The sequence below is a fragment of the Theobroma cacao genome, chromosome 7, assembly GCF_000208745.1.
Source record: "Theobroma cacao cultivar B97-61/B2 chromosome 7, Criollo_cocoa_genome_V2, whole genome shotgun sequence".
Classification (NCBI taxonomy): Eukaryota; Viridiplantae; Streptophyta; class Magnoliopsida; order Malvales; family Malvaceae; genus Theobroma; species Theobroma cacao.
In genome coordinates this window covers 9,257,466-9,270,246 of record NC_030856.1, presented here as the reverse complement: position 1 = coordinate 9,270,246, position 12,781 = coordinate 9,257,466, and the positions used below count along the sequence as shown (strand labels likewise).

Genomic DNA, 12,781 nt, shown 5'->3' with positions numbered 1-12,781 from the left:
AAGTGTCATCTGTAGGCTGCCTAGCATGGTGATAGAGAAGAACTAATTTCATAGGTAATACTTGTAAATTTTTTAGGGAATGCCAAAGTAGGTCTCTTAGGGCCTCTGGGAGACTGACTTTGGCATTTTTTTGTATCTCCTTTCATTACAGAATGAAAGATTTAATTTTTATTTCTAGAAAAAAAAAAGAAAATAGAATTTAAATGCTTGAGAATTCTTACATCGTATGAAATTTTTGAGATATTGAAGGTTTGTGCTCCTGGTAACAATGATATTCTTCCAATGAGAAATCAGAGCCAATTAATAGCTTTTCGTAGATATCCAAACTAGACAGACCTGTGATATTCTCAATCATAATTGGAATCCACTCGTTTATGACTGTGCAAAACGGGTTGAAATCGCGACTTGGTGTTTCTTGATCTAAAAAGTAAAAGTAGGAAGGTGGATGGGGAGAGCTGTTGGTGCAGAGAGAGGCATCAACGTAAAGAGAAGAATTCATTGGTCTTGAGCAATTGACAAGATACATTGTGTTTGGAATTGTACCAGGTAACCCAAGTCCGTCACACGGCAAATCATAATCACAAGTAACGGAAGTACGAGGCAGTGAGCAATTATCTGCATCCAGGCTCCCATCGACCAATCGGATCGTAAAATTAGAATAAAAGATATCCTGGACATAGAATTTCCCATTTTTCATGACCCAAATGGTGCGATTATCATTCTTACACTCCAATTCAACCCTACAATCAGTGTCGTTACACTTAGGTTGACTTTTTAATCGGAAAGGGTGACTGATGGTAAGGTTACCGCACAAAGAAGAGCCGCCGCAGTCCTTATTTTCACTTGTAGCGAGGCAAGCACTAGGGAATAGAAATAAAGCAAGGGTCATGAGGCTAAGCAATGGCAGTTCTGTTTTTGGTTTCGACATTGTAAAATTTGGATGAGGAAGAGCGAGAATGAGGCTATAACAAGTTTTAACTCTTAAGCCAAGGATATATAGAAGCATTGGGTCTTTTTTGCCTTCAATAGTCCGACAACCATTTCGATGAAAGCACGTATAATCCTACGGTGAAGATATTAACTTATGGCAAGACTGGCTCCAGCCAAAAATCAAAGTCAATGTGGAAAACAGTTTAACCAATTAGTCAAGTTCTTGGAAAAATATCTGTGGGAATTTTCTTCTTATTTTCCGAAGAAAATAAAAAATGAGATACAAATTTATCAGACCAGAAAACCATTGATCCTGTCAATTTTAGAGAGTGGATCCAAAGAAATATCATTAATGTTGGAGAAAGCACCGAGCCATTTTCCTTGACTATAACTCGACTTAACTGGTGGAACTTGTACTTTTGGTTTTGACACGCTACAAATAATGAAAGAAGAAGCGAAGGAGGCTAAACACGCTTTTAAGTCAAGGAAACATAGGACCGCTGAAACATTTTTCTTTCTTTTTTTTTTTTGGATTTAAGTAAATGAGAGCAAGTCATCGTTTGAAAAATCAAAGTCAAGCTCTTAGAAAATATCAAGTCAGACTCAGTTAGACTCTTTAGTTGTTCATACGCTAAGGATATAGTAAAGCATCCAAATAAGGATGAAGCCCAATACGACACATCAAGGGAAAGCGGACAAGCTGAGAGGAATAAAGTAAAGAATTTGCTTCACCACTTCAGCTGGTAACACAACTGTTAGTCTCTCCTTATCCCAATCTTTAATCGGCATCACGTAATCCCTTTCCCGTTCCCTCATATCAGCCATAAGTCCCATGTTTGCAACAATATTAAATAATGACACATCTCCTACCAATATATCAACCCAAAAACTAACGGATGCACCATCCTCAATTGACCATCTCAAGTGTTTAATCCTCAAGTGACCATCTCAAAAACTAAATCAGCATTGGCTTAAAATAGGACTTTCAACATGAAAATAAACTAAAATTACTTGAATTAAACTAAGTTAACATACTTTAAACTAATCAACTAAAAACATAAAAACTATCTAAAATCTACTTAAAACACAAAGACTTAGCTATATTAACATCTCAAAATGTGGCTAAATAACACTATATAATACAATTATCATACCCCTAAACTTAATATTTTGCTAGTCCTTGAGCAAAATTAAAAATAAAACTGAGATGACATAGTTGAAAACATCAAGCAAAGAGATTGCACCAATCCATTAATCACCTTTAATTTTCTTATAAATTATCTTGTTTTCTCAACTCACAACAAAGCATCAATATTGTGTTAGTTTACATTTCATTCCAATGCAAGTTTATGTTTAGATGAATTTTCCGTTTGTGTGAAATTTTTCACAAAGAATATCATGCACTTTGGATAAGATTATGCTTAAACAGACTTCAAACTAACTCAGGAGAGCATAAATTCAAGATGAGTTCTTCACATGAAAATTTAGCTCTTAATTTTTTTCATATCGAAGAGGGGGATATTGTTAGCTTTAAAATTGACTTTAGTTTTGAAATGACAAAATTGAATGATCTAAAAATGACTTGAAATTAAATAAAAATGATTTTGAACTTGAAGAACAATCCTTAAAGTGTTTCGAAGTTATTTGTGAAAAGGAAAATCTTTTTGAACATTTTAAAACACAAGTTCCAACTGATATAATCAACTTTTGCAAGTGAAGCATTGATTCTTTGTATATTGGAAAGCAATATTTCCTCTTTGGAGCAGGAAGAATCGATTTCTCAGTAAGGAAACATCGACTCCTGATGAAATAGAAAGCTACTAGAAGAGGAAAAATCGATGTCTGAAGAAGTAAAGGCCAATTCCTAATAAGGTACAAACATGATGAGAAGACACTGGAAAAGAAGAATTGACTTCTCGAGTATCCCATGATCAATTCTCAAAGCCACAAAGGGGAAAGATTGGAAACTTTTTGAAGAACCAAAATAGAATGAAGCAGGAAAAATCTACTTTGAAATTTCAATTTGGCGCTCAACAAATAAGAAAAAACGACTTCTGAAGAAGACAGTGATCAATTCTCACAAAACAAAATGCTCCGAACCTGAAGTGAGACAAGAAGAATTGACTACTCGTAAACGCATTGGTAGATTCTCACCAAACATAAAAGCATCAGGCTCAAATTGAAACAAGAAAAATCAATATCTCAAGAGTAGAAAGATTGATTCTTAGAAAGCAAAATGTCTCAAGTTGCAAAATAATCGACTTCTCACATGTCCATTGATCGATTCCTGAAGGTTGATTGACGCAATTCAAGTGGGCCCAACTATTGAAAAATGAACAAAATTTCTCTCTAATAGGTAGAAATTTAAAAGACCTATAAATACCGTTGTGAGGACTTTTTCAAGTGACAAGAACAACTAGAAAGAAAAGAGAGCAAGAAAATCACTACAAGAGGAGAAAAAGGCAAAAATTTCTCAAAGTTCATTCATTTCTCTCTCTACAGCAAAACTCTCAAAATAGAGCATCATTTCCTGAGCTATTTTCCTTGATTCATTTTCATTCTCTTGTACTAAAACTCAGCTTATCAGCCTTGTTAAAGGTTCAAAGTTTTGTAATCCATTGTTGTAAGGTTACACCTCCATAGCAAAAGGTAAAAAGGTTATACCTTTTGTAAAAGTAAAGAGGTTGTACTTGAACCTAATAAGACAGTAATTTGTAGAAGTTGTGCTTGATCCTAAAAAGGAAGTAGCCTATTGAGAGGTTGTGTTTGATCTTTAAAAGGCAGTTGCTTGTAAAGAGTATGCTTGAACTTGATTGAAAAAGGCAGTTGATAGTGGATTCAAACCCTTTGTGATATCAAGAGAAATAATGTAGGCTTTGAGGACTGAACCTCTATAAAATCGTGATTAACTGTTTTTCTTCTCCTTTATACTTTTTACTTGCTTTGTTCTTCATTTTATAAGTTCTCATATTTTCGTTTTCAAGTTGTGCTTTCAAAGTTTTCATCTTTATCTCTGTTTTTCAAGAAAATCAAATTTTTACATTAAAGAACAAATTCACCCCTCTTTTGGTTGCTTTATCTCAAGCTTCTTGATCTAACATCAAGTCATACCGCAACCCTACCAACTTGGAACAATCAATACATCAGATTAATATAAATGCAATACATCAACTGCCTTGATTAATAAATATGGTTTGAATAAAAATTAATTACAATGACAAATGAATTCAAATGTTTTAATTTAAACAAAAATTCCAACAAAACGTAGATCCTAATTAATTACAATATGGTTGAATGTTTGGTGTTAATGTAAAAAAGTTTTAATTAAAATATGGTTTGAATCAAAATTAATTACAATGAATGAAAATTGAATTCAAAATGTTTTCATTTAACAAAAATTTGAGTTTAATTATGCTTTTTCCTATCTAATTTTAACAAACCCCAGAAAGCCGAGTCAAAGAAAATAGAACTGATAAAATGCTTGAAAATTTCTTTCGTCTTACGAAATGAATATCTGTCGAGGACGATGTAACTCATATCGTAGAATTGCCATAGCATTTCGAAGTCCATTAATAGTGTTTTGTATATCCAAAGTACACAAGCCTGTGATATTGTCAAAGATACTTAAAATCTAGACTATAACTGTATAAAACGTTAAATATTTTTAGATAATAAAGTGTGAATTTACATTATTGAATTTATTATCTTTTTATAAAAAATAAATTAAACATATTTGATTTTAATTATAGTTCATAATATGATTTAATAAAATGGATAGACTCCTAAAATAAATTTGGACATCAGAGTGTAGGTCTGTACCCTTAAATCCTATTATTAATTTCACTAAAATACCAAATTATTAAGACCCAATTCCAGCAAAGCTGTAATTTACCCAAACACAAAGCTATTAAATTTTATTGATAATCTAGCCAAGCTATAAATTTTCTATCAATCACTATCTTCTGTCTAATGTAAGTGTAATTTTTCATTTTATTATATGCCTTTTCTATCACTTACTATTTACAATGATTTATCAGGGAGCTTCCTTCCTGGGTTAGTTAAGAAAATTTACAACTGCATGTCCAATCTCTTTCTTCCTTTTCCTATGTAATATGTTTCTAACAAACTTTCTTAGCCTTACATTCTGACATGCATTTTTTTTCTTTATGTAATTCTTGCTTGCACAATAATTTATCACATTCCATTCTTAAGTATGGTTAAACTTAAATCGATATAAACGAAACTCTCTGATTACCTTCTTGAGGGCCCTTGTTTTGAATCTTATTGAGTTTTGCTTCCATTACAATTTTTAATTTTTCTAAGCTGTCTTTCCAAAGAAGGGGAAGGTTAAGCTGAGCAAAGGCAATAACAAACAGAGGTCAAATGAGCCAAATGAAGGATATTGTGAAAAAAAGTACAAAAAGGGTACGAAAGAAGAAAACCCATAGAAACAGAGCTCAAAATACAGAGGAAAGTTTGGAAATTACAATAGAAAATTCTAGGCTTTAAAGGGACATATTTTTTTTTTCTTATTATCAAAGTACAAAGATAACGTGATAGAATGAATAGTTTCATAGCTTACGCTATATTTAAGCTAATTTCATTCGAAGAAAGAAGTGATGAAGTTGGATCCTCACTTGGATTGTCATCAACATGATCCTGAGCTGATATTTCAAGAGGGAGTTGAAAAGGTTTGGGGGGCATTTGAAGGAGCTCAACATCAGTTTCAAGCATCTCCAAGACTTTGCTCATTGAAGGACGGACACTAGGTGTCACTTGTATACACCAAAAAGCTGTTATTATCATCTTCCTCACAATTATCTTTTCACCGTCTGTGACATCTCCGAACTTGATGTTCTCTCCTTGATGAAATCGGCCATAAATCCACGAGGGGAAATATATTTGACTTAAGTGTTCAGCAAATGCATTCAAATTCTTCCTTCTTCCCACCATTTCCATTAATAACATTCCAAAACTATAAACATCAGCCTTGAATGAAATGCCTCCAATGCTTTTGTAGACCAGTTCAGGAGCAATGTATCCTATTGTACCCCGTGCTGCAGTGAGAGATACAATGCTATCATCTACCGAATAAAGTTTAGCAAGACCAAAATCTGAAACTTTTGGAACAAAGTTCTCATCTAAAAGAATATTGTGTGGCTTGATATCGAAATGTAGAATTTGCATGTTACATCCATGATGTAAATATTCAATTCCTCGAGCCACCCCAAGCGCAATATCAAACATTTTTTGCCAACTCAGGGTAGTTTCATTTTCTTCTGTAAAAATGATTTTATCTAGAGATCCATTTGGCATAAAGTCATATACAAGAGCTTGTTTTGATCCCTCCACACAAAATCCAATGAGTTTCGCCACATTAAAATGATGAATTCTCCCAATTGTAGCAACTTCATTAATGAAATCTTGCCCATTGGCTTTTGACTTGCCCAATAACTTTATTGCCACAAGATGGCCACTACGAAGCTTTCCTTTAAACACTGAACCATAACCACCTTCACCTAATTTATCTCTAAAACTTCTAGTCATTCTTTTTATTTCGCGATAAGAATACCTTATCGGTATTAAATCACTCTGTTTTTGAAGAAATTCTTCAATCGTGTCATCCACACATAAATGTCTTTTTCTCCACTTGTACGTAACCAGTGCAATCAAGCAACATATTCCCAACAAAGTTCGTAATAAGATAGCTCCTCCTTTTAAGGAAAAATACATTAAAACGCATTAGTATATTCAAATGACAGTGTTACCAAAACAAAAGTAATTCTGTCATATATCGGGCAACTTACACTATCTTTCGCCCTATCAAACTTCCTAACAAAATGAAAGAATGAAAGTGTGGGACGCTTGTTTTCGGAAAGGCAAAAGATTTGAGGAAAAACAAAAGAAGCTAGTGTGGGATCCCTCACAAAGTCTATTTCCCAATAATTAAAAGTCTAGGATGCTCTTGTTACAGTATGAAGCTCTCTCTCATAATTAAATAGTATAGTTTGAATATCATAAAGGAAAATAAATATTATAACTTGAAAGGCAAATTCTATCCGGTAGTGCGTTCGGTAATTTCTTAATAACTAAAATCATCATATGCTTTACTAGAAAATTTACAATTAATTTTTACCATTCATATGTTCAATTAATAAGTACTTAGTTTATTTTATCATATTATTCAAGCCCATAGATTTTTTTTATTTACTACCATTTTTTCCTCTATCTATACCTATATAAGAAACAATATTTTATTCTAGTACTCTTTCACCCCTAAAATTAAGATCATTAAAAAGCTTTATTCTTTTGTGAGTTTTAAGTGGGTACATTAATAAGCTGGTATGATCTAATACCTCTTCTTTTTTTTCAAAAAAAATTTCAGCTATTTTTTAAATGAAAACATTGATATTGCTCAATTTGGTGCATATGCAATAGCAAAGTTAAAGCTTACCTGTTACTCCAAGACATAAAATATACGTTCCTGTAGAAAATTAACAAAACAAAATCGAAACATAATTATTTCCATAAGGAACAAACAGAGCAAATTCAATACGAAAACTACTTATGAAACCAGCAAATTAAGCATACTTTCATTTACATAATAATGTTGGCCAAAGAGGAAATTTGCGAAGCTGTCTACATAGGTTTCCAAGGCATATCGCAACGAGTCCAATCTGGAATGTTCGACACATTCAAATAAAATAAAGATGTCAGCAACTCAAATAAAAGGCTTGTTTTGTACCCTGCTTTGAACTTTTTGTAGGATTTATTTTTCTTTTTGATAGGTAATAAGGGTTATAGCCCCCAAGCAGGATGGGGATCCGACCACTTGACCTGCGGATTACCTTTCCCGAAGGACTGGGCTAGCTTCTCTAGCTTGCGTCCATTTTCTGTTTAACTTCTTAATGAAGTTTGTTTTGACATGGGCGGAGCAAAAAATAAATAAAAGGGATTATTTTTTTTTTTTCACTCCATTGTTAAGGGAGTTTTCTCTATTCCTCTTTGCAGCAGGTCTCCACTGCTTCATGTGAAGAATAAAATCAGGTAAAAGCAAGTGAAGCTTTTCAAAATTTTCAATCTAATAAACTCAAGTTTGAGAAAAACGTCAACTTTTTACTATTCAAAACATATAATAATTTTTTAACCATAATTATTCCAATCACATCTAATGACCCAACCTAACTCAGCCTAGGAAAATAGAAAAAAATTATTGAAAATTCTTACATCACTTGAAGTTTATCCTCCGCGCAATAGAGCAGGTGATCATCAAAGTACCTCCATGACAGCTCAAAGCCCAGTAATAGCTTTTCGTAGATGTCCAAAGTAGACACGTTGCTGATATTCTCTAGCTCAACTGGAACCCGTGCTTCCACTGTGCAAAACTGATCGAAATCACGCGGCTTTGTTTGTTGATCTAAAAAATAAAAGTAAGTAGGCGGAAGAAAAGAGCGATCTGGACAACGAGAGGCATCAACATACAGAGAAGATTTTATCGGTGTTGTGCAATTTACAAGATACATAAAGCTTCTCGCATGATAAGACGCCCAATACGGTGTCTTACAAATACTATCAGAAATGAAGGAACTGCGAGGAAGGGAGCAATCATTCCTGCCCAGATTCGCATCGATAACTTGTATTGTATGATATACATAAGAGATGTTATGTAATACCCACCTTTTGCATAAGAGAACAGTTTGAAATACCCACCTTTTGCATGTAAGTCTTTAACAAACAACAGCACACCATAATGATAGAACTGTAGCAGAGGGCTACCCTTTTAAAGGTTGTTGCCTTCTGCAAGGTAATAGTGGTAGTAATAGTTTGGGCGGAAGCCTTGTAGGTCAGATTAATAAAGTACAATTTCAAGATGACTTGAGAGTCCGCATAATGAATATGGTCTTTGGTCAAGAGTACGTAAATTTGTGTCCCTACGTGCACAATCCTGCACCACGAAATCTGAATGTTTATACTTGTCTTCACGTTTAAAGTCATTCCTTATTAGAGTTTCTAATTCCTCATCCTACAGATAATTTTGCAACAAATGCACCCGTTAGTAAACGAATGTAAAATATTTATTGCTGATTTTTTTATTATTTCTTTTATTGCAAGGGCCTGTAATTACTTAATAAACATGAAATATATTGACATCCAACTTTGTGCATCTCTTATAGTTTGAACTATAGTTATTTATTTAGAATATATAACCAGTTATCTATTGTGATATTTAAGTTTCCTTATATGAAAATATTTTATGTTTCATATGTTACAGATAATTTGCAAGAAGTATATACTGATTGTCAAGAAAATATTGTGGACAATAATTTTCTTGAACTTCAAAAGAAATCATTTGAAAATCGAGATAGTGTTCGTGGCATTGGTCTATCACAAGGATATGCAACAACCATTCGAAGGTCTAAAAAAGATAGATATGTTATTATTGAATGCGATTGAAGTGGAAATTATAAAGGCTCTAATGTTTCACTAGTGCAAAGGAAAAGAAAGAAATCATCTCGGCTCGGCAGTTAATGTGTTGTAACAAATATATGATGGGAATTGGAGTATGGATTTGTTTGTTGCCACTTTATTTTTCATAAAACATTTAAAATTCATAATAGAAGCTGAAAAGACGATTTTGTAAACTTAGAATATCTAGTATGGTTGAAGTTTTGGCATAAGTAAAGATTGTCAAATGATAAATAAATATGCTATTTGTATTTGTTTTTTTTTTTTGTTGTTTCTACGAGTTTACTATACAAATTTGCGTCAACATATGGACCTATGAGTTTATCATAGAAGAATGCTCTCCTCCTTTTTATTAAGTTGCGATTATAATAAAAAATTATAAATATTTCAATAAATAAGAAAAATACAAATAATTAATATTGTAGAGTGTGAAAAGACAAACATGTTGGTCCCAATTGAGTGCTAAAGGGAGGTGAATAGTATTAAAAATTTTAAGTGCAGCCCTTTTTGAAAGATAAACCTTTTAATTGATTAGAGGAAAGTGAAAATAAAGCTTGTAGTGGATAAAAGACACCAAGTAAGGAAGGGTAAAAGGAAGTGGACAAAATAAAGCTCTTTATAGTGGCTCGGTTCCCTTGACCTACATTCATTACCTTAATCTCTCAATCAAGGATTTTCAACCCAACTTCACGAAACCAGTAGAATTAATAGCTTCCACCAAGCTTTTACAAGGTGAGCTTCTAACCTAAGCTCTAATCCCTTACAACAAGCTTTAGAGTGCTTCCCACACTCTAATTTTCCAAGAAATAGAAGAAAAAAAAGTACAACTAAATACCTTTACAATTTTGGACAGGTTACAATCAAGCTCAAACACTTTTTTTAGATTTAGAATAAAAAACAAGTGTTTTTGGTGAAGAATATTTGGTTTTTTGCTCAAAGTAGCTTTTTTTTCTTCAAATCTTCCAAAAACTCTTTTTTCTTTGACCGTTGGAACTTCCTTTTATACTTAGGGAGTCAAATTTTTCTATTGGAGACAGTTTCTAGCTGTTAGGAACAACTCTGATACACTTATAGCCATTATTTTATCCTTAAACATTTAAATTCAAAAAGAGAGATAGACTTTAGCTAACTGGTTACAGGCTTTCTATCTTGCATTGTCCTACTACTATGTTCTCTGCTCTAATTGATTAGGAGTTTTCTGTCCTCAAACTTCTCTTCTTCAGCAGATTTTCTCTAACTAGTTATGGCAGGCTCTAACTGATTACAAACTTTCTGTTTTCAATTCTCTACAAAGCAGTCTTCCACTAATTGGTCAGCGCTTCCCTTAACTGATTGAAGCTTCACTTTCTTCAACCACAACCTATTAAAATCACCTTTAATCAACTAGAATATTTTTGAATTTTAAACTTCTCCATTTTGGCTTCCTTCAACGGTCAATAATATTCTCAAACTTGTTTTTGACGATTGAATATGCTAAGACCTTATGCTCTAACTGATTAACTAGACCTTCTAACCAATTAGCATTTTTCTGTTTTGCTTCAGCTTATCACACAACCATTCCTTAACTGACTAAGGTCCCTTGATAATCAGTTACTAAGATTCTGTCTTTGTTCATTACTTGTTTTTTCCTTTTTTGACCGATTAACTTCTTTTTTTAATTCAGCAAGCTTTTTGACTTGCTTTTAATTAACAGCTTTGTTAGGGGTATTAAATCCTGCAGACTTAAATAGTGAAGTTAGACATTAATGAATGAGGAATGTTTTGTTATCATCAAAAACATATAGAGTCAACATTCTCTCCCTTTTTTGATGATGATAAAACACCCCTATACTAAGAGTGCAATTTCTGTAAATGAAAAGAATATTTTGTGCAGCTTTGAGGATTGCTCCCCCTGAGTATGTGCTCCCCCTAAATATATGCTCTAATAAAATTATCCAACATAAATCCATTCAAATACAGGAGCATACATATATATATATATATATATATATATATATANCCATTCAAACTCAAGAGCATATATATACATATATGCATGTATATATTCAATATTCTACCATTCAATATAAGTCCAACATAAAAATATAGAAACTCAGCACAACATAAGCCATATGACCCATATAACATAGTTCAGCACATAACACCATCATAAAACATATAAACCACACAACCATTGTTCATCACAAAAAAAAAAAAACATGCCAAAGAGAAGACAATAAAAGCATAACTTAAGGACTGAGTTCATCATTCCTATCAGTTCTATTTCCTAATCCTATTTTCTTGTCTTCCTATTTTTTTCCCCTTTTTTGGCATCATCTAAAAGGTTCTAATATGAATCAGATGAAGGTGAGGATTCATTAGTGCCAAAATGAACATTGAAAGGTTTGGAAGAAGAGCGAGATAGAGAGTTTGATGAAATAAACTAGGAGTCTGCAGATTTAGAAGACTGCTGGTTGGAAGTCAATGTCAATCTTGTAGACTTTCTTCTTCTGAAGGTTTTGGTCTTGGTGGCCATAGTTTTCTTACCTGTACCAGTAGTCTTTTTTGCTACAAGATCAGTGTTAGTAACTTTACCCTTGTCTGGATGTGCTTTTTCTGTAGTTTGTTCTGTTTCTAGTGGAGTTAACTGAGCTTCTTGATGCATCCTTGTCTGTTGGTGTGCTTGGTCAACTTTAGCTTCATTGATGATATCTTTTACGAAGTCAGAAACAAGAATCTTTTCAGATTTTGTAGGGGAGCTCACAACACTCTTTTCAGCATTTGAATGTTCTTTTTCTTTTTCTTTCTCATCATCTTCAGTGGGTAATTGTTTTTCTTTTTCTTGTTCTTCTTGTTCATTATTCTTCTTTTTAGATTCCTTAATCCCAGCTTAAGTCACATCTGGATTTTCAAGTATTTCCTAGTCAGTTTCCCTATAATGACCAGAAGTAACACTTTGAAATTGTTCTGTAGCAATCCTCTCACTTAACTGACTTGCAGCAAAGACAGTGGCTTTAGGAACTTTGGTTTCCTTAGCTGGATTTAATAGAGCTTAAAGCTATTGAAGTTTTTCGTTGATCTTTACCATTTTCTCAGCTTGATCAGTCAACTTCCCATCAATTCTCATCAGAAGATTAAGCATCATGTCACTTTGAAAAGGGGGTTGACTGGCCTTGGTGAAGGGTGTTGAAGGACTACCAGTTAGAGGCGGCAAAAGTGTACTTTTTGTGATCTTAATAAATTCATTCCTCCCTATCTTGTAACCCATTTTTAGTACACTACCCAGGAATATTCCTTGATCTTTGTTTTTCATAAGATCAAACAGAAATCTTCCACTTTAAATTCCTTTCTTTTTCATAAAGATTGTAAAGATATTGCCATATGGTAGATTTACTTTGTCCCCTAG

At 33.1% G+C, this 12,781-nt stretch overlaps 2 protein-coding genes across 2 annotated transcripts in view; both read right to left on the bottom strand.

Moving 5' to 3' along the window:
• The window catches only part of LOC18594491 (LEAF RUST 10 DISEASE-RESISTANCE LOCUS RECEPTOR-LIKE PROTEIN KINASE-like 2.2), a 16,351-nt gene extending 3,708 nt beyond the window's left edge, over positions 1-12,643 (bottom strand). The window contains exons 1-6 of the mRNA XM_018124339.1: positions 12,461-12,643; positions 11,923-12,112; positions 8,158-8,563; positions 7,522-7,607; positions 7,385-7,414; positions 5,968-6,644 (exon numbers count right to left, since the gene is read on the bottom strand). Coding sequence (XP_017979828.1) covers positions 5,968-6,644; positions 7,385-7,414; positions 7,522-7,607; positions 8,158-8,563; positions 11,923-12,112; positions 12,461-12,643 — 1,572 coding nt within the window. The remainder of the gene's footprint in view (positions 1-5,967; positions 6,645-7,384; positions 7,415-7,521; positions 7,608-8,157; positions 8,564-11,922; positions 12,113-12,460) is intronic.
• LOC18594492 lies at positions 11-1,022 on the bottom strand. The gene has a single exon (XM_018124909.1). The coding sequence runs from the start codon at positions 1,004-1,006 to the stop codon at positions 218-220; it is 789 nt and encodes a 262-aa protein (XP_017980398.1). The 5' UTR covers positions 1,007-1,022; the 3' UTR covers positions 11-217.